Source organism: Callospermophilus lateralis, chromosome 7 (genome assembly GCF_048772815.1).
Source record: "Callospermophilus lateralis isolate mCalLat2 chromosome 7, mCalLat2.hap1, whole genome shotgun sequence".
Lineage (NCBI taxonomy): Eukaryota > Metazoa > Chordata > Mammalia > Rodentia > Sciuridae > Callospermophilus > Callospermophilus lateralis.
In genome coordinates this window covers 127,344,845-127,366,607 of record NC_135311.1, presented here as the reverse complement: position 1 = coordinate 127,366,607, position 21,763 = coordinate 127,344,845, and the positions used below count along the sequence as shown (strand labels likewise).

General features: G+C 54.3%; 1 protein-coding gene across 1 annotated transcript; it reads right to left on the bottom strand.

Moving 5' to 3' along the window:
- Positions 1–516: 516 nt before the first annotated feature.
- On the bottom strand, positions 517–17,549 carry Il22ra1 (interleukin 22 receptor subunit alpha 1). The gene is made up of 7 exons (XM_076861036.1): positions 17,507–17,549; positions 13,857–13,989; positions 12,830–13,008; positions 10,487–10,662; positions 5,850–5,988; positions 2,406–2,527; positions 517–1,422 (listed from the first exon to the last, which is right to left on the bottom strand). The coding sequence occupies exons 1-7, from the start codon at positions 17,547–17,549 to the stop codon at positions 517–519; spliced, it is 1,698 nt and encodes a 565-aa protein (XP_076717151.1).
- Positions 17,550–21,763: the final 4,214 nt, after the last annotated feature.

The following is a 21,763-nucleotide window of genomic DNA, read 5'->3' as shown; positions in this document are numbered from 1 at the left end:
CAAGTTCCTTTCAAACCCTCTTCTCAGGTTGGAGCCTGAAACTCCTGCCAACAAGAAGGGTTTCTGTGGCTCCTCCCCGTTGGACCTGGGGGTTCCCTGGGGTAAAACCTCCAGCAGAGGAAATAGGCTGGAAAGGTGCGGTTCCACGAGGGAGCCCCAGGGGGGAGTGAGCCCCAGGCCGCACCCTTCCCTGTAGTCTTGCCGCTGTGCTAGACTGCCTCTGCCTCTGGTCTGGGCAGAAGTATAAGGTTTCTGGTTCCGCCCAGCCGATGGTCGCTTGTCCTTGTCCCTCCTCGGGCATCACAGGGGAACAGACGCCTCTCTGCACCCTCAGATGCTCTGGCTGGAGTCCTCCCTACGCTCGTCAGCTCCCTGGGGGCCCTTGACCTCCTCCTCTGGTTCTTTCCAGGGCATCCATCCACCTGGGCTGGTCAGTGTGTGGGGCGGGGCAGGGCGAGGGCTGACAGCCCAGGAGGTGACGGGGTCGGGGGGAGAAGTCGCAGGCTGCTGGCCCCCTCAGGACTCCCACTGCACGGTCAGGGCCAGCTCCTTGAACAGCGAGCCCAGCTCCGGGGGCGGCTCGAGCTCTGAGGCCCCAGGGGCTGGGCTCTTGGCCTCAGCCTTGGACACCAGACCCTCATCCTTGGGACACACAAGGGACTCCAGCAGGCCCCAGGGACTTGGCTCCTGGTCTGAGGGGGAGCAGGAGAGGGCAGGAGTGTGCAAAGAGAGGGACCCGGGGTGGCCTTCGATCTGGACGGAGGAGAGGAGGGAGAGCTGGCCCCCCAGGTACTGCGGTGTCCCTGGCTCCCCGTCCAGGTCGGGTGCTCCGTCCACACAGAACTCCTCCAGGGCCATGGAGGCCACCCCCTGCAGAGACAAGTCACCTGGAAGGCAGCTCCCGGCTGGCTCCTCTTTCTGGAGCTGCCCCTTAGGCCTGAGGTGCTTGGGACCCGAGAGTGTTCCCGAGGGCGAGTCTTTTCCAGAGCTGTCCACGCACACCCCGTAGGAAGCAGCCAAGCTGTCCAGGGTGGCCTGGGGGGTGTAGGGGAGCGGCTGGACCTTGGTGGTGGCCTGCGGAGCGTAGCTCGGGGCTTTAGCTTCAGAGGCCACCTGAGGTGTGTAGGCTGGGGGCCCGACCTCAGGGGTGGCCTTCGGGGTGCAGGACGGAGGGGAGACAGTCTGGCGAGGTGACACGTTGGGGGGCTGGAGGACGGAGATGTCTGGCTGCCCTAAGTAGGAGATCTCAGGGAGGCCGTGCAGCTGTGCGGCTCCTGGGGGCTCCCTGGGCCCCGGGACCACGACCTGGGAGTACTGGACGGGCTGGGACAGACCGCTGGGCCCGCTGAGCTCAAAGACGGGGACCAGCACGTGCTCCTGGATGAACCGCAGCGGCTGGAAGGTCAGGACGCGCTGGACGTTCTGTGCAGGGACAACAGCAGCCCACGTCTTAGGGCGGGGCCTCAGCCCCTGATGCTGACCTGGGCAGTGGGGGCCCGGGGGAGTCGTGGGGGCCCTTCCAGTTGCGAATACCTCCCTCCCACCCCCACTTCCCAGGGACCCCGCGGAGTTCTGGGGCCCAGAGCCTCCAAGGAGGGACGGGGGCTCAGCCTGTGTTGAGGGCCACGTCTAAAGTCCAGGTTACTCCTGGAGACAGACTTGGGCTCTGGCTTCTCAGGGGGAGATAATCCAGGAAGCTGGGGACCCGGATGTGGTATGCCAGCTGCCCAAGGTCCCTGGCAGCTTGTGACTGCAGGGTCGAGGTGGGCGGGATGGGAAACAGGAGGCCAGGAGAGTCTTACGGACACGGTCCATCTGGCAAAATGCCCTCAGGGTGCCCCGGTCCCTCCAAGAGCCCCAGAGGGCTCTGCGGGGGCTCTGCAGTGGCCTCGCTGATGGGGCTGAGGGGCGGCCCTGCTGCCAGGTGGGGGCTGCAGGTGGGACTCGTGGTCTGACTCACAGACGGCTGTACATTTTTAAAAACTAGTTGCCAATATTTGAAAATGAGGAGATTTCATATTATAATCATATAATAAATAAATTTATAATCATATTATAAATTCTGATTTCTTTAAAAAAAAAAAAAAAGTAAAGATGGGGTCATTACCAGCCTGTGACCCCCTGGGACAGCACTTGGCTGCCCATTTCGAGAAGCCGGAGCTCCACAGCCCTCTCAGGCTGGCCGCTGCTCAGTCCCGACGTCACCTACCCAGGCCTGGAGGCTCTCAAGCCCAAGGGCTTCTCTAGGCTGTGTCACCTTCCTGGTCACCTGCTGCCCCATCCTTACCACCAGTCGGCAGGGCGGGGAGCCCCCCGGGGACGCCTCGGGGAGAACCAGGGGTGCCCATGCCCTCTGGAGATCTGGGACCCTCCCCTTGCTCTCTGGCCCCGGGTGGATGACTCACCAGGGAGTTGGGAGGCACCGGCAGCTTGGTGACGTATCTGTAGCTCAGGTAGCAGAGCATGGCCACCAAGAAGCCCATGGAGAAGAGGATGGCCCCCGAGAAGGAGTAGGCCCACGTCCGGTCTGGGGAGAGAGGGTGGCGGGGGAGTGAGGCTGGGATCCTACCAGGCCCGGCCCCAGCAAGGGCTCTGCAGCCCCGGGCCAGGCGGGAAGCCTCTGCCACCTTCCCTATCCACAGGGCTGGGGCCAGATGCCAGGCGGAAGGCCACAGGCCACACTCCCAGTGAGCTGAAGACAAATCACGAAATAAAACGTGTTCGGTCTCCCACTTCGATTCAGTTGCTTTTGAAGGGAACCAGGTTTGAATTCAGGATTCTTGGCCTCTGGCGGATGCTGACTAATGCGCAGGTGAAAGTCCTCCCCCCGCAAGCCCCCAGCCTGGCCAGCTAGGCACAACTGCCAGTGGCCTCGGGCACATGTATGTGGGTGGCCAGCTCATCCGTGTCCCCACAAGTAGTCACCCTTAGGCCAAGGGCCTGCACACGAGCAAGTGTCTGCCCTCACAAGGAAAGGACCCAAGGGAGGGGTCTGCGGGACAGCATGCAGGCCCGGGCCACGTGGGCAGGAAGTCCAGGGTCCCAGGAGCTCAGGTGGCATCTGGAAGGGAGACCACAGGATGCAGAGGACCAGTCCCGTGGGCTGTCTGGTGGGCGGGGGCACGGTTGGGGGTGCGCACCAGAGCAGGGCCATTGAGAGGGCAGGGTGCGGGGCCCCTCCTGCCTGGGTCCAGGGGCCGTCCTGCCTCCCTGGCAGGAAACAGAAGCGGAGGGAGGTGAGAAGGGTCAACGGGAGGGCCTGTCCTCTCGGCCTCCCTACCAAAGCAAGGGGCGGAGGCCGGGAAGAGTCTGCTCAGGAAGGGACCCTGGGAGAGCATCGCCCCTTGTAAAAGGGGAGGAGAGGGACAGCTAGGGGCTCTGGTGGTCTCTCTGTGGCCTGGCATCTTTGGGACAGGCTCATCAGCTCTTGGTGTGACACCGCCGGTCAGCAGTCCTACTGGGACTTGGGAAGGACCGAGGGAAGAAGAGGAGGTTGGGGGGTTCTCCAAACCAAATCTGCACTCCGCAGGGTCTTGACCCTCCAACTCACCCTCCCTTTACTCCTGACCCCTGTGGCCTCAGCCTGGGCAGTTCATGACCAGGCACCCTGAGCCCAGCAGTCACAGTGACCCCTGGGAACCTCCGAACCTCCACTTCCAGCCCACTCCTCGCCCCTCCCAGCCTGTGTGGCTTGGGTCAGCTTCCCACTGCAATGATGCCCTGTCGCCTGTCACATGATACCCCCATTGCTGCTCCAGGGGACAGGACCTGGATGTCCCTAAGTGACATACCTAATGTCATTGGAAACCCCTGCTTAGCGTCCCGGGACAGTAGAGAGCCTTGGAACATTCCCTGGCCTGATACATTTTCCACGTGCCATTTTACCTAGGGGGAGGCAGGATGGAGTCAGCACCAGCCCGGGAGTGAGGAATGAGGGGTATTAGAGTCTGGCTCAGCCCTTGATATGCTGAGCTGCCTCTCTGCTACACCACCCTCTCTGGTCTACCTTTACTAATCGCAGTTGCCAGCGGCACTTGAACTCTCCCGTAGGCCATGCATTACACTGGGAACTCTCCCTATGTTCTGCCAGAAAATTGTATAGCAACACAGAGGGATACAGGTACCCTCTTCCTCCAGATAACAACGCTGAGTCTCAGAGAGATTAAGTGACTTGCCCCAGATCACACAGCTTCTCAGTGGGGAAGCCAAGAGTGACTCGTACATATCTACAGCTCACCCTCACATCCGTTACACAATCATGCCTCGGTTTCCTCACCTGTAAAGTTAAGATCTGCGGTGAGCTAAACCTGAGACCACTTTCCAGCACCAAGATGCTGGGATCAGGCTCTGTGACCCCCACAGACATCCCGAGAAGAAATACAGTGGCGATTCTGGGCTCTGGGGTAAAGTAGACTCTAGGATACGGGGTCAAAAGCAAGGTGTATGACTTTGAAAGGGAAGTCAGAGGAATAGGTTTGCAGTCGAGGGGACTAGTTATAAACCAAGTTCAAGGTGGTGGTTAGAGCCCAGGCTTCTGATGAATCTATCTAGGTTCACCAAGCAGCTGTGTGGTCATGAACCAGCCACTGAACCTCTCTGAGCCAGAGATCCTCCTCTATACACTGGGAATGGTCCTGCCCAACTTGCAGGATTATTTTAAAGATTCGATCCTATATGCAAAGCATTTGACACAACCCAGGGTAATAGAGCAGTACTGAATAGATGTCACTGAGCTATGTCCCCAACCCACCACAGTGTCAGAGAAAAATTGATGTCATGTCATGAGAGATCATGTAAGGACAGGCCAACAGAAAGGTGAGTTTGCCTGTTTTCAAAACCCAGGGCAGGGCAGGGGTGGGCCGGGGTGGACGTGGTGTGTCTAGTACGGTCGGGGAGAGCGTCTCAGTCACACGTGCCCTCCCAGATCGGTGCCCATAAAGTCGGTTTCCGTTTTTTAGATTCTTCTTGCCAAGGTCTATTCTGGTCTCTCTGGGACCCTTGCCCAAGAAGGCCATGCCCCTTGCTGGCCAGAGCTGGCTGAGCCCCCAGGATCGCTCCTCTGCAAAGGATTCAGGTGGAGGAACCAGGCTCCGTGGGATCTAGGGAAACGGACGAATTGAGCTTCCAAACAGAGCTGCCTCCTAGGGCCATGCACTTTGTCCAGCTCTCAAACTGAACTCTGCCTGAAGGTTGGCACCGTTGGAACAGAAATCACCTACTAACGCGAATCTGAAGGTGATGGTCAGGTGGGGGCGGTTTTTCCCAGTCCATCCCTTTCATGATCTAACCTTGCAGCTCAAAGCAACGTTTCCACCGGCTTCACCATCCCTCTCCACCAGCTGGGCAAGTTACCGAACCACTCTGAACCTCAGTTTCCTCTTCTGTAAAATGAGAATGATTACGGGACCTGCCTCAGACAGCCAGGAGGGCTGCACTTACTAGTGCCTGGTCCCTGGTTAAGGCTGAAGAAATGCCAGCCAGCCTTCACCATCGTCATCCTTATTCTTTGGTTTGGGGAGACACTAGAGGATCCTTTTATCTTCTCTTCTCTCCCCCCTGCAGACTTCCCCCCAGTGTCACCTGGGTTGGTATCAAGGGGAGACTTTCTTGCCAGGTTCTCACAAACTGGTGGAGAGAGGAGATCCAGACACAGGCTGGAGGGAGGGAGTAAACGTTCGCTATGAAAATCCACCCGTGGACTCAGCCATGAAGGAGCAGAGACGGGCCTTGGCAGTACACTAAGAACCCCCCGGGGTTCTCAGAGCGCTGGGAATCCGACCCTGGAGGCAGGGAGGGAGGAGTGGGTTCGGAGGAGAATTCAGGATCCCCCCCCTCCAGCTCCTACTCACCCGGCAGCGTCTTCACGCGGCACACGTAGGGGGCGCTCTCCTTGGACCAGGTTGGAATCAAAATCATGGTGGTCCCAAGGAACTCCGTGTCCGGGGTCAGGCCAGAGAACTCGTATTCTCTCTGCTGCCCTTCCAGGTGCTGCGACCAACAGAGACCCACAGTGACCACGCCTGCAGCCACCTCCCCCTGGAGCCCAGCCCGCGCCCTCCCGACGGCCACCCAGACCAGACACCCCTGGACCCGCCTGCAGTTCTTCATTCCTCTCTCCCCCTTCTTTCTTCTCAAATCCAACCAGTCGCCAAGCTCTGCATACCTTGTGCTTCGATCCGGGTCTGGCACTTGCCGCAGCCTATTAATACCAGCTGCTGCTAAGAGACCACATCCCCCTCCTCCCTGCTCCCCTCCCCCACTGTCTTCCAGCTCTCCTCTCCCTTCTTTATCAAGCATCAGAACGCCTTTGAATACCCAGCCTCCCCTGCCTTCCTCTTGGCTTTTGTCTGGATTGGGCCTCCAGCCTCCAGCCTCCAGCCTCCAGCCTCCAGCCTCCAGCCTGGACAATTGCTGTGGCTTCCGTACTAGTTGCTTCTCTCTGGTTTTGCCCCTGTCCATTTCCCATATCCATCTCAGTGCTGCCATGATCTCTCTAAAAGATTAATGTAATGACAGTGCTCCTTTTTTTCCGAATGCTTTTGTATCAGGGGTTCACTTTATGCTTCGAATACAGCCCTTGCTGCTCTACCACTAGGACTTATTTTTTCAAATGGATTTAACTTAAATTCTCAGTCTATACCCAAAGGACTTAGAATCAGCATACTACAGTGACGCAGCCACATCCGTGTTATACCAGCTCAATTCACAACAGCTAAATGGTGGAACCAACCTAGATGCTCTTCAATAGATACACAATGGAGTAGTACTCAGCCTTAAAGAAGAATGCAGTTATGGCATTTACAGGTAAATGGATGAAGCTGGAGAATATCATGCTAAGAAAAGTAAGCCAAGCCCCAAAAAACTGCAGGTCAAATGTTTTCTCTGATAAGTGGATGCTGATCCATAGTGGGGGTGGGAGCCAGGGAAGAATGGAGGGACTTTGGATTGAGAAGAGAGGAGGGAGGGAAAGGAGGGAGTACGGGGGTAGAAAAGATGGTGGAATGAAATGGACATTATTACTCTATGTACAGGTGTGATTGCACGGAGGTGCGACGCTACATCCCGTACAACCAGAGAAATGAAAGGTTGTGCTCCAATTGTGTACAACGAGTCGAAATGCATTCTGCCGTTGTGTGTAACTAATTAGAACAAATAAAAAAAATTTTAAAAATGGACATGTTCACTTCTTTTCCACTCTCCCTCCTCCTCCCTAATCTCTCCCTCTACCTAATCTCAGGGGAATCAGAATTACCTTTCTTCCCCATCCTAGGCAGAGTTATCCGTCTCTGAACACATTATCTATGTTCTCACTCTGGTTCTGATGGTTTATACCTTCTATTGGTCCAACCCTCCCCCAAACAACTAAAATTGTGACTAAAAAGAAAAAACAAAAAAACTCCATAAGAGCACCGGAGAGTAAACAAAGCAGGCAGATATTGGAGAGAGGAAGAAGGGTGGCATGGGGTGAATTTTTTTTTAACGTCTTTATCCTGAAGAAAGATCCCAGTCTATACCTCACGGGGTGACTATCACCTGGATAGCGCCCCTGTCTGTCATCTTGCTGGTTTGAATAGTCAGAGGATAGAATTTGAGGAGGCAGGACTGATCCATGGAGAGGGAGGCCCAGGTTCTGTGTCTGAACTCTGCCCAAAGCCACGGCTGGCCCCAGATTGGGCAGGAACGGACAGCCTCCAAATGGCACAGATAAAGTTAAAATAAAGAAAAAAAAGAAAGAAAAAAAAAAAAAGATCTGAGATTCTAAAGCCTGGAATTCAGCCAAGTTAACTGTCCATGAAAACATGACAAAAACCAAAGCAACAGCCTCTGTAGGATGTAACAGAATCCAGTCTCGTTTCAAATATCATTCATAATGTTGAGGGCTGGTTACAAAATTGTTAGACATATAAAGAAAGAGAAAACTGGGACCCATATTCAGGAGAAAAGACTCTTCATCTCGTCTGACCCCAAGGTGACCAAATTGTTGGACAGGATTTTAAAGCTTTGCTCAAGGAAGTGAAAGAAAATATGTTTGTAATGAATGAGTGAATAAAGGAATCCTAATGGAATATATTAACTGTAAACATGGGACACCTTAGAACTGAACCATACAATATTTGAATGGAAAAAAAAATGCTTGAAATGATCTTAGCAACAGAGTGGAAATGCCAAAAGAAATCGAGAACTTGAAGATAGGTCACTGAAGCCAGCCGTGGTGGCACACGCCTGGTAATCCCAGGGACTCGGGAGGCTGAGGCAGGAGGATCCTTCAAAAGTTCAGAGCCAGCCTGAGCAATTTAGAGAGGCCCTAAGCAACTTAGTGAGACCCCCATCTTGAAATAAAAAGGAACTGGGGATGTGGCTCAGGGGTTAAGCATCTCTTGGTTCAATGTCTGGTTCACAAACAAATATGATAAAATCAGGTAAATTAGAGTTCAGAGTATTACTAGAGATGAAAGAGACACATCAAATCATAAAATGGCCAATTTATCCGGAAGCTATAACAAGGGAAAATAGACAAACCCACCACCATCCCAGTTGAACAGTTGAGAGCTGAACACGGCACAACTAAAAGAAAAAAACATAGATCCCCCCAAAAACCGGGAAAGACAGAGGCCCTGAATAACACTGTCAGCCGCCTTCTCCTAATCGGCATTTATAGAGCACGCCACCGAACAGCTGCCGGCACAGGTTCCTTTCCAGTGTCCACCCGGAACATTCGCATAGGCAGGCCATATGCTGCGCCATAAAACCCAACTCAGTAAATCTAAAAGGGCCCAAATCAGGCCGGGTATGTTCTGTGACCATGAAATGAATTAAATTAGAAATCAATAATGATAAAATATTTAGTCAAACATCAAATATTTACCCAAAATAGCTGTGATAAAGACTCTGCCCGCTCAGTAAGCTCTCGCTGCTCTCCTTGACGATGGACATGAACAAAGATCCCTCCACCCGCCACCTCCCTCTCTCCTGCCAGGTCCCCGCAGCCTTCCCCGTGCCCCCACCTCAGGGCTCTCCAACTGCAAGGTGAGGGAGAAGCAGCCGTATTCTCTGCAGTTCAGACCCAGGGCGCAACTGCAAGCATTTGATGCAGTGGACAGAGGGGGCCCAGGGACCTGCACGCTAAAGGGCCACAGGTGACTCTGATGCCACCCGTCTGGGACGGTCTTTTGAGAAACTACTCCAGAGTGGGCAGTTTTCTGCTTTTCCAAATGCCCTCTTTTTACTTCTCTTTCTGATCATGGTGGGGCAGCGTCGGCCCGTGGGGGAGAAAGGTGGACTCAGCACTGAACTGGATCTCAATCCTGGCTACGCTCTCACTCGCCGAACAATCTGGAGCAAGCGACTTAACCTCTCGGGGCCTCTGTTTTCTCATCTGGAAAATGGAGACAGTGGCTTGGGCCTCACAGAGCTGTACGGGAGTCAATGACCTAATAGGTGTATATGACCCGGGATACCCCAGAAACCCGCACTCACGAACGCAAGTTTTTTCTGGAAGGTCTTTTAGATCCACCTTGCAAAATCCTTATTTTCCTCTGCCTGTCGCTGTTGGAATTATTTCACCTTCTTCCCGACTCGCTAGAGTATAAGCCTCTTGACTGTGAGAATTAGAGTAGGAAATGAACATTCATTCAGCTGGATGGTGGGTTCATGGCACATGCTGGGGGAAAATACCACATCTTCCCCCCCCCCCCAAAAAAAAAAAGGGAAATAATTTGCATATACCATTTGGCAGTTTATGCACTTGCCTGACACATTTCATTATTACTGATCTTAGGACACTCCCTGAATATAGCTCCTGAAATTATATGGAGTGCAGAACCAGTTTAAGGAAATACAGCAGTAGAGACTGACTCCAACATTTTTGAAAGTTAACACCTGAGGATGTTAATTGGCTGTTCTCCAGGACGTTACAAAGTATTAGACATCAAACAAAATCTATATTATGCAAATCAAGGTTTTTTTTTTGGGGGGGGGACACCAGGAATTGAACTCAGGGGCACTCGACCATTGAGTCACATACCGAGCCCTATTTTATATTTTATTTAGAGACAGGGTCTCACTGAGTTGCTTAGGGTCTCACTGAGTTGCTTAGCGCCTCGATGTTGCTGAGGCTGTCTTTGAACTCATGAGCCTCCTGCCTCAGCCTCCTCAGCCACTGGGATTGCAGGCACGTGCCACCACATCCGGCACAAAAACAAGTTTTACGATCAAATAAATTTGAGAAAAGGTGTATTAAACAAATAGAAACGGGAGTCTCTGACTCTGCAGGACTTGTCAGAGCCTTCAACATGCTACTGTGTATGTGAGTCTATAAGAGGGAGGTTGTGCTTAGGACTCAAGGCCCCCCTTCACCCCACAAGGAACATGTTTGGGGAATTCTATTTATATAACATATTCTCTTTCTGTTTGGAGCAGCACAGATCTAATCGAGAAGGAAGGCATTTCCCAGGTGAGGAAGGACCAGGGTGCAACCTATATTTACCATTTTGTAGGAGTGGTTGACGTGGAGCTCCACACGGTAGAACAGGTCTTGGAACATCTCCTCCAGGGTTTGCTGGTGGCCATCTCCTGCACGGATGGGCGTGGGGGTGGGATGGATAATCATCTGAACGGATCTCACTTTGGGGACACAGGTCACGTCAGGTGGTTTGATGGTAGCTGGGGAGAAAAAGGAAGAAAAAGTCAGAATTGGCATTAGTGTCACTATGTCAATATGGATGGTGGGAAATGACTGCTTCTCCCACCCACCCCACGCAGAGCCCAGGACGTTTCCAAATGCATCAGCTAAACCTGGGTGAAAAGCAATCCTGCACTCGCCTGGCGTCCAGGTGTAGGGCTGACAAAGGGATGTCCAGGTGGACGGGAGGAACCAAGGGTGAGGGTCACCATCCCTGGGTTGGTCAAGCCTGGACCCTGCTCCCAGGTGTCCCAGCTCCTCACCCCCACCTTGAGTCCTGGGACACAGGACCCCAGCTCTGTAGGCAGTGACAGCTCTGGGTATGTCCACATGGGGATTAGCCACGTGTCCTAAATAACACCAGGGGGGCGCTGAGGTCACCCATTAGTGCCAAGGCCAGGCCCAAGACTTCAGTCTCTCTCAAGATGGAATTTTCCAAGTAACTAAATGAATACAGACCCTTGGAGAATATGAATCTTCTCTCCCCCAAAATGTACCTCGACAAAAATCTTGCATTCATGCAAGATTTCTGGGATTCATGCACCCTACTCACCCTGAATCTAGCTCATAGAAATCCCTCAAGGGTCCATTGACCTCTGAAATTCAGAACATTTGAATTGGCATTAGTGTCCGAGGCAGAAGAAGGATGCTCATGTGGACGCTTGTTTGTAAAATTGAAAAACCGAGCAGAATATCCTCATAAAGGGAATTAGATAAATAAATTAGAGTGCCTCCCAAGAATGGGCCCTTTTGCAGCTATGAAATATCACATTGAGGAAACACATTTAATAATGTGGGCAAAAGTTTATGATGCCATCATACAGAGGGAGAAGAAGCTCAAAAACAAGAAAACAATGCTAGATTCAAAAAAAAAAAAAAAAAATAGACCCAGGTGCTAGTGATTGCTTGTTGGAATGATCGGGGGTGGGGGTGGGTGATTTTTCTTTTTCTTTGAATATTTCTGTGTTTTCCAGATTTTCAGTACATTAACACAGACTTTTCTATATTTTGCATATTTCTATATTTCTGTAAGTAAACAAGCCAGGGAGAAAATCAGTAACTGACTTAATTTTAATTTTTGTTTTCTTAAAAAGTCACGTGTGGCTGTAAGGCAAGCTGGTGATCGTGTGGGAGTCGGGCAGCTGCTGCGCATTCATTTACTGGATCCTTCTGGGTGGAGCCTCTTCTCCCTGCTGAGCTCTTGCTAAGGTCTGGGAACACAGGGGATCCCATAGCCCACTGAGGCCATTTTTGGAACTCACATGTTAATGAGCCAGGCTGATGCTGTACATGTAAGCAAACATGTTAGCTGCCCACTGTGATATGAGCTATGAGGACAAAGTGCAGTGGACAGGGGTTCCACAGTGTCCACGGGGATCGACGCTGGGACACCACATCCATTCCCTTCTAGCAATACATTTATCGTTTGGGGATCAATGTCAAGAAAAAAGCGAGTACACGTTCAAGTACAGATGAAGTTTTGTTCCAAGTATTTTTCACCTGCATTTGGTTTGATCTGTGGATAGGGGTCCTGCAGGCACTGAGGACAGATTGGGTTGGGAGGGAGGGTAACAGGTGGCCACCCGCTGAGGTCAAGTAGTCAGGGCTAGGAGTGGGGATGCTCACTTAGGGCTGAACTGAATGCGCCCCAGTAAGGACTGGGAAGAGCCACCAATGAGTGAGGAGCCAGGAGAGGAGCCTGGGGTGGGGGGCAGCAAAGGCCCTGGGGTTGGGATTTCCAGAGGCCAGACTGGGTCAGTAGACAGAGCAGCGGGGATAGACCGTGCCTCGTAGGTCACAGCAAAGGGCTGGGTCTTATTTTAAGAATCATGAGAAGATGCTGGAGAGTTTTCAGCAGGGGAGGGGAAGGTGGGATTTGTGTGTTGACAAGGGTCTGGGAGGAGCCCTGGGGATGGGGGTGGGCAGGAAAGTCAGCTTCCCTGGCTGCAGAGGAGGGTGGTGTGAACTAGGGGGCTGTGGGGGGGTGTGGGGGGAAAGGAACAGGCCCTCTGGGGGATGTGCTTTGGTGGGGGGGCGCCTTCCCTGACTGGCCCTGGAGCAGACCCCTCCTGGCCCTCTGCCCACTCAGGGGGAAGGAGCCTCCCATGTGCTTCGCTGCCTCTGGCCTGAGCAGGGGTTCCCACTCACTGTGTGGCAGAGAGCTGAACCGGTCGGTCATCTTGGTGGCCGACCGGCCTCCAGGGCTGATGGCCGTGACCCTGGCATAGTAGAACTCAGTGTGGTTGCCCGTCTCCATGGTCAGGTTGCAGGATTTCCGTGTGATCCTCTGGCAGCCTGCCTTTGGCAGCCACGCGATCTCCCCGTACCTGGGCAGGAGGGAGGGGCCGGGCACACCGTTAATGAGGCCTAGGTGCCAGGCCTGTGGCGTTTTAATAATCATAGCGGTATCTCCTATTTACACAGCGTGTTCTGTGTCTCGGGCCCTTGATGTGGATGCTCTTGGTTCTCATGGTGACCCCCCTGGGCTGTGTACACAAGGAAGCCGAGGTTCAAACGAGGAAAATGCACCCGGCCGTGCCCGTGACGGCCTGGACTTGAACCCAGCTAGTCTAGTCCACGTTCTGATCTCACTACCCCAGACCCGGTGGGCGAAGCCTGTTATCCCCATTTGACAGACAAGGGATCTGAGGTTCAGAGGGGAGGTGACGGGCCACAGGAAGAAGTGGCAGGACCAGAAAAGGACCCCGGGTTTGTGGACCTGGAGCCCATGCCAACCCTCCTCCCCTGCCTGGGTGGAGAGAAGAGCTAAACGGGGGGCACAGGCTGGAGTGGGGTGGGAACAGACTTCCTGTTGACCTTGTCTTGCCAAAAGTCAAAGAACAATCTCCAGGACCTCATTACGCCAGGCACAGGTTGACTTCGTCTTACCTAATCTACCTGACAACCTGCGAGGAAGGGACTCTCACTGTCCTCTCTCTACAGATGGGGAACTGAGGCTTGGTGGGGTTCCCCAGGGGACCGAGGTCGCACAGGTGGGAGATGGCCCTGGAGGTATCAGTCCTGATTGAGCCTTCCCTCTGCAGAAGGAGGCAGAAGTCGTCCAGCAGGGCTGGGGGCAGCAGCCCAGTGGGGGCCCAGGGACGTGTAGAGTGGGGGACATTCTGGGAGGGCTGGCTGCAGAGTCACAGGAGGTGGGTGTGGGCAGGAAGCCTACTTCTTATACTCCACGCTGTAGACGGTGCCGGGGGTGCTGTCTGTCCCGCCGTCCCACGTCAGGATGTTTTCAAAGTTGTTGGACTGGAATTTCACGTGTTGAAGAAGATCAGAGGCATCCTCAGCAATGCGAGCTGCGGGAGGTGGGAGCAGGGTAAGCAGGGGGGCCCCAGCCCTGCAGCACAGCAGCCGGTTACCCCACCGCCTCTACGCTCAGCCACCCTCTTCCTTCCCACTGGGCTATAATTCACATGGCATCGGGTTCACCCAGTGACTGCTGGGAAGACTCACATGCTGTGCAACCATCACTACTACCTGATTCCAGAACACTTCCGTCACCCCCATAGTGGCCAGTCCCCGTCCCTCTATCCCCCAGTCCCCGACAAACACAAACTTATTTTCTGTCCCAAAGGATTTGCCTATTTTGGACTTTTCATTTACAGTCTTGCCCTCTTTTTGCATCTGGCTCTTCCACTCAGCATAATGTTTTCAAGTTCGTTCCATATTGTAGCACAAAGCAGCTCTTATTTCCTCTTAATGGCTGTGTCATAGTCCATGGTAAGGACAGACCACGTTTTGTGTATCCATTCATCAGTCCATTGAATTATTTCCAGTTTTGGGCTATTTTGAATAATGCTGCTGTGAACATTTGTGCAAATAAATTTAAGTGGATATGTTTGCGGTTGCCAGGGGTGGATATTTAGGGTGGGATTGCTGGGTCACTCTATGCTTGGTATGGAACCCAGGGGCTCAGGCCAGGCCAGTGCTCTATCACTGAGCTACAGCCCTAACCCTTATATTTAACTTTTTGAAGAATCAGCAAACTGTTTGCCAAAGTGGCTGCCCCTTCCTACCCCCAGCAGCACCCGAGGGGTCCTGTTTCTTACCCCAGTCCCACTTCTTGCTGTCTCTTGTTCACTCATTTTTTTTTGGGGGGGGGGGCTACCGGGAATTGAACTCAGGGGTGCTTAACCACTGAGCCACATTCCCAGCCCCTTTTTGTAGTTTATTAGAGACAGGTTGCTAAGCGCTGGCTGTGAACTCACGATCCTCCTGCCTCAGCCTCCCGAGTGGCTGGGATTACAGGTGGGCTCCACTGGGCCGACTGCTCACTTTTTCATGCCACCTGAGGTGGGTGTCTTCACTTATCATGGAGAGCTCCAGCTAAAATGCCCCAGAAAGCTCCCCCAAAGGCGTTCCCTGCACCCAGGGGGGAGGGGCCGTCTGTGAATTCTGGTCTCCCAGCCCGTCAACTGCTGCTTAGGACCTGGAAAGAAGAGCCAAGGCCTGGGCCCCTAGAAGGAGGCTGGGGAGGGGCTGCTGCCTCGGCATCTTCACCGGAAATGAAGAGCCCTTGACTGCAGAACCCCCGCAGCCTGGGGAGGGGAAGGGTTGGATGCCGGCTCTGAGCATGCTCAGAAGGACCTGTCTGGCGGGGTGGGAAATACCCAGGTGCAGACCCAGCTGTGCCAAGGCCTCTTTGATGGCCATGCCCCTCCCTTCCTCTGGACACGACCATGGCCACCAGCAGGCCCAGGGCATGAAAGGGTGGATAGTTATTTATTCCCAAGTTATAAACGGTATTTCTGCAAGAGGAGTCCAGGGTTGGGAGGTCCGTGGGGAGACGGGAAGCGGATGAGGGCAGGCCCACCCTGGGCACATCCCCTGCCTACGTGGAAGGCCGCCACCCTCTCTGAATCTGGGTCTCCCTGGCCCAGCAGCTGTGGACATCTTTGTCTGGGAGCTTCCCAGAGTCCCCAGATTGGGTCTTTAGGGGTAGCACAGGGGGTCTTATTGCCCCACCCAAGGTGATGGCTACGCCGCTGAGCCCCAGATGTGGCTCGTGTCCTGGGCTTGGATCCCAGTCTGGGCAGAAACGGGGTCTGGAGGGAGGGGTCTTGGATTCAGAGCTCGGTCTAAAGTCATGGAAGGGAGTCCAGTGGCCACCGGTGTGGTCAAGGGCAGGAGAGAGAGGCTGAGATTGGAGAGGAAGCCACAGTCAGTCTGGGGTGGCTTGGCCTCCCCCAGTGGTGGGTTAGAAGCTGCACTGGAAAGCTTGCTGGTTGGGGACAGTGTCCTGTGCAGGCTCCCTGTGGTAGGGGGGCAGGTGGTTGAAGCTGGAAAAGGGTCCTGGGTGGAGTGGGGATGGCCACCACTTTTTGATGTGTGTGTGCTGGGAATTGGACCCAGGGTGCTTTACCTCTGAACTCCATCTCCAGGCCTTTTTACTTATATTTATTTATTTTATTTTGAGACGGGATCTCGCTAAGTCACTTAGAGCCTTGAGCGCTGAGGCTGGCCTTGAAAACTTGTGATCCTCCTGACTTAGCCTCCTGAGTCACTGGGATTACAGGTGGGTGTCACTGTGCCCAGAGGAAACTGAACTGGCTTCCTGAAGTGGTGGGGGGCTTGGCCGGCCCCCTCTCTAAGGGGTATCAGGGACTAATGAGGCCTTCCCTCTCCTCCCAACCTCTCGCTCCTTTTCATCCCCAAATCCATCATGCCCTCCCCGCCGGTGTCATTTCTGCACTTCCTGGTTGGAAATGGACATTCTGAACGCAGGAGACATATGCTGTGTGGAGCGACTGTCTGGCCGACTTTACAAAAGGCAGGTCTTCACATTTGTGTGGAAAAACAATATGTCAACCGGTGGGGAAGCCAAGGAGCTACACAAACAACCATCCCACATGCTCAGGAACCAGCTAGGCGCACCAGGGCGAGGGGCCAGGTCTGCAGAGGATGCTACTGACCCTTCACCATCCACTCAGGGCTGTTTCCTGTGGGTCCCCATCTTAAAGGGCCAGGAGCTCTAGGACTTCCAGCCAGATGGGAGGGGGCCTGAGGGACATGTTTTGGAGCCTCTGAGGCTGCAGGAAGTCTCCCTCGTCCATCAGAGACTCAGAGTGTGGGGAATGCCCCGCCGAGGCCAGGGCAGCACAGACTGGAGGCAGTAAAGGATCCAGTCAGTCAGCGCTGGCCAGGGACTGTCCCTTCACGGGTCTCATCCTGCACTGAAGCCAGGAGGGCCTGCCGAGGTCACATGTCCCTCAGGACTGTGCTCTCACTTCTTGACAGAGGTCCCCGACATTCAGCTCAGGAGAGCGGACGACCTGAGGTCTCAGGTACAGTTCTCCACGATGACGAATCCCATTGGGACCTTGGACTCCACTGCAGTGCAGCTCACCTGGCCACTCTGGGAGGACATGCTCTTTCAGGTCTGGCCAGAGGGGCCAGAAGAGGCCCCACAGGGACATGGAGAGAGGCCACCCTCCTCTCCTCTTGGGCCAGCAGAGGGAGAGAAGCCAACTCTGCCGGAACCCCGAGGGAGGGCAAGAGGTCTGCTCCCCAGGCCAGTCCCCTACCTGCTGGGATGAGGGGATCCAGCACCCAGGGTGAGACAGCTGGCCACATGCCCCCGGACCTGCAGGTCAGTTGAGTCCCTGGGAGAACCTGGGCGCTGGGGCACCCTCTCATCCTCCCCAGCCACCTGAGCTGGCCATCCGCGTCTCCAGGAAAAGCCGGCACCCAGTCAAGCCCAAGCAGGGGAGAAACTGAAAGCAGCCTGGATGGGACTGCAGGATGGGTGCAGGGAGACAGCCCGCGCACTGGCCCCGGGGTGGGCCAGCCCTCACCCAGAGCAGGGGCACTCACCGGCCAGGGATCCCACCACCAGGATGGTCAGGAGCGTCCTCATCAGCCCTGCTTGGGACCCCTTTGGGCCCCCACTCCAGGCCCTGCACAGAGGGCAGGCTGTGAAGCCTGGGTGCCCGGGCAGCTGGCTCCACCCGGCACAGGGCGGGGAAGGAGGGGAGGGGAGGGGTCAGGAGGCAGGGGAGGACCTGGGCCAGTGGGGGCAGGGGTACAAAGGTGCCTGGCCCTGTGCTCTGGAATTCCAGATCCTGGGTGGGTTCCAAGGGAGTTCCCTTCCTAGTTGCAGAGAGCAGCTACCAGGCGGGCCGGCTTGTTTATCTGGTCTGGGTGGCTGATTCATCCCAAGACTCCGCAGTAGTGGATTAGGGAGCTAAGAGGCAGAAAGGGCAAAAATGACCCACAATGTACAGTCTTATCAGAGAACAACTGGCGCCGAATCAAATCTCACACCATGTGGGTATCTCTTGCCCCAAGCAATTCTATTCCTAGGGGATTTACCCTGAGGAAAATAACGGGGCAAAACAGAAGGAAAAAATCCAGAATGTTTCTTGCAGCAAAGGAGAAGCCTGGCTTCTTGGCTTCATTCTGGCACGTGAAGATATGGGTGTCTAATGCCTGTCCTTGGGCCCCTATCCTGACCCCCAGGCTGGACAGGGGGCTTGGGAATGGCTTTCTCCCTGGCAAGGATGCTGGGCGAGAAGCTCAGGCACTTACCTTGAGCCTTTGAGGCTGGTCTCTGCAAAAAGTTAGAGAAAAACGGATCTCAAACCCCAGGGGTTCTTTCTGCTGTGCTGGAGAGAGGGGGAAATGCAGGAATGAGCCTCTGGTTTGGGGCAGTGAAGATAGAGACTGCTCCCAAGCTGTCCTTCTGCCATAAAGAACAGTATCTACAGAGAAGAACGAGAACTTGCTAGTGAGGAAGGTGCCTGGGAAAGGGTTTCCCCTTCTTGCTGGGCCCCAGAGAAGGATGAAGGGACAAGAGAAGGACCTGCCCCTGGGGGGTTTGCTGGGCCCCAGTTGCACAAGTCAGGGCTATAGCAGGAGGGGTCCGGGGAGGGCTTGGCTTTGTTTTATTTTTGTGTGAGGTGCTGGGGATCTAAGCCAGGCCCAGGTAAGGCTCTACCCGTGAGCTGCACCCCAGCCCAGGGGCTTGGCTTTTGGGTCTGAAGGATGGTAATATCCAGGGATCTCTGTTTCAGTTTTCTTTCCTGTGTTTGCTATCAGCTCTGAACCTTTGCTAAACTTTGTTTGAACAAGCAGTCAAATCTAAGCTGCGCTTTGGGGGACTTAAGGTAGGGCCTGTGCCAATCATTTCCTGTTATGGGAGAAAACTACATTTCCCAGGCTCCTTTGTCAGCTGCTTTCTGATAGACTGAGCCACGCAGGTTGGAAGACGGAGAAGTCAGGGTATTTCTTGGCTTTGTCTCCTCTGGGGCACCAGCTCTCCCTGGGGAGCCCATCCTGTCGGGCAGAGCTGCCCCCAGCATCTCACCCTGTGGCTGGCAGGATAGAGCAGCTTCTGACTTCTTCTCGGTCCTGCCTGGGTCTCCAGTTTTCCCATCAGCTGGTAACCAACTCCTTAGTAAAGTCCCCTGCTTGGAAAGACTTGAGAGGTTTCCGTGCGCCTGGATGGACCAGGATGGAAACAGTGTTTGATAACTTTAGGAGCGAGGTGCAGCGGGGAGGCTGCCACCAGAGGAACAGGTTACAAAATGCCAGGAAGGGACCGTGGAGATAGGAGCCAGCTCTGGACCAAGTTGGCTGCCTGGGGTGCAAGTGCAGCCCACTGGCTGTCCTGTAGTGGTGACCATCTACAGTTATTGGATGGTTGACGAACTTGAGAACAACCGGATCCGTTTCTCACAGTGTGGTGGGCTCAGCCTCCGTGTTCAGCAGCAGGGTTGTGGTTGAATGGATAATGGTGTGTTCACCCAAAGTGAGACAAATTCAGCCTTCAGAATAATGTTGGAGAAATATAATGTGTGGTCTGGTAAACATTCACCAAATGGAAAGCAGCATGAATATCCCACGTGCTGTCCACTGTGTCCTCCACGTCCCCCTGTTGCAGTGGGGACAAGGCTTCTAACTTGCTCTCCTTGGTGTGGCAGTGTCTGGCATGGGTGGGCACAGAGCAGACTCTCCTCATGTTTGCTGATGGACTGAGTGTGCTGGGGTGGGGGCGCTGGCCAGGGCGTTAGCACAACCTGAAACACAGGGAGCTGTAGGAAAAGCACACCCTGAAGTGATAGTTACTCAGATCTGTGACCTGCTCCCGTCCCTTCTCTCAACACCCAGGGATGCCGGAAGCTTTTATGCAGAAGCAAGAACCTCAAAAGGCAGTAGGTGGCCAGGCGCAGTGGTGCACACCGTTAATCCTAGGGGCTCAGGAGGCTGAGACGGGAGGTTCACAAGTTCAAAGCCAGCCTCAGCAATGGTGAAGCCCTAAGCAACTCACTGAGACCCTGTCTCTAAACAAAATACAAAATAGGGCTGGGGATGGGGCTCAGTGGTCAAGGGCCCCTGAGTTAAATTCCCGCACCCCCCCCCAAAAAAAAAGGCAGCGGGTGTTTACCTGAAGTCTGGGGGGAGTGCAGAGCACTGTCTTCAGGCAACCAACTCAGCACGGGGAGATCCCTGAGGGGTCCCCAACCAGTCTGGACAGAAGGAGCAAAGAATAAGGGTTTGGCTCCTCCCTCCCCCCTGCCTCTTAGAGAATCAGATACTTTGGAGTCTGACCCAAAGGACATCTGAAAAAATGAGCTGTGCAATCAGGGGCATTGACCTAGACGTCCCAGATTAGGATCCTGGGGATGATCCCTCTGTTTGATTCCATGGAGGGGTCCTGTCTCCTCCGTAGGCCTCGGTTCCTCTGTGTGTAAAGGCTGGTGGTCTAGAAGTCCTCCACGGGCCCTGGGAACTCAGCGAATGAGCTCTGCTTCTCTCCCACTCTGGGGTTGGAAATCTCCTCGACATCCCAGAGTTCCTTTCATGACTCTTGTCACTGACAGCACAAATTCGTCTGAGCATTTATTGATGCTGCTTCTAATTTCAGCTCTCCCGCAGCAGTTTGGCCTCCCAGCTGCTCATTAGATGCTTCTGAGGACGCTCTCCATCACAGATACATTAAGAACATACGAACATCCTGCGCCTCATGCCAGGATTCGGGGGGAGAGCTCAGGACGTCTCCCGGGAGCCGGGGGGAAGCAGAAGGAAATGAGCTTTGGGCGGACAGACTGGGTCCAAGTCCTAGCTCTGCCACTGTCCCTTGTGTGCAGGTCCCTTACCCTGTGCCCTCAACTTTCCTGACTACAAAATGGAAGTCATGGTGTCCACTGCTCAGTGCTGCTGTGTTGCCCTCTCTGGACAGTTAATGAAGAGGCCTCCTTAGCAGGTGGCCTCTGTTTACAAAATGAGAAACTGAGGTCAAAGTGAGGCTTTGCCAAGTCACCTGGGTGTGTGAGTGTAGGGATGGCGGGAGGTGGCCACGAGGACAGTGGCACACGTTGACTCAGACGCTCGGGTTGGCAGTAGTTTCTGAGGCCAAATTCCAGGAATGGCAAGTGCCGGCTGCACCTGCAGCTCAGCCCCCCAGGAGTTAGGGTTGGTTAGAGAAGGAAGGTCCAGGAAAGGGCCTGTGGCTAAGGGGGGGAGGGGCTCCAAGACCCTTTTGAAATCTGGCTTTGCAGTTGGCCCATCGAGTGTCCAGAGACACCGAGGCTTAGAGTGGGTGGAACTGTCTTCATTCCAGAGGCCCCCATACCCAGAGACCCCCCTAGAACTCCTGCTGATGGCTTTGCCCCTGGGGACAGGGTTCCTGGGGACACCCACCTTCTCCTCCTAACCCACCTGAAGAGGCAGTAAGGGGGAAGAGAAAGGAGGGGCTCTTGCGAAGCCGCTGCTCCTCCCTGTCCTGCATCACCTCCTCCCTGTCCTGCATCACCTCCTCCCCAGGGGCGGGGTCCCTTGGGCCGGGTGGGTCCTGGCGCTGACCAGTATCTTTTGAGTAATTGACTCAGGGAACTGACTCAGTCGTTTGGATATAGACAGAACTTATGGTTTGTTTTTCTTTTTAAGCTTTAACCTTTAACCTTCATGACATCAGCCCCACTTTGTGCCCATAGGAACGAGCTCATGGACGACTCGGTCACTGAAGCAGCATAATCAAGTCCTAGATCACATGGGCAACAGGAAGTTAGGAAGGGTAAGTCACAGTCAGGGGACTAAGGTCCTGGTTTGTCGCCCACTTAGAGCAGATGC

Bases quoted from the DNA above. Each gene is read 5' to 3' on its own strand.
- Il22ra1 (XM_076861036.1), bottom strand. From the start codon at position 17,549: ATGAGGACGCTCCTGACCATCCTGGTGGTGGGATCCCTGGCCG. The intron at 13,990-17,506 runs GTGAGTGCCCCT...CACCTCCCGCAG, and splicing joins GGTGGTGGGATCCCTGGCCG to CTCGCATTGCTGAGGATGCC. The intron at 2,528-5,849 runs GTGAGTAGGAGC...CTCTCTCCCCAG, and splicing joins CCGCGTGAAGACGCTGCCGG to ACCGGACGTGGGCCTACTCC.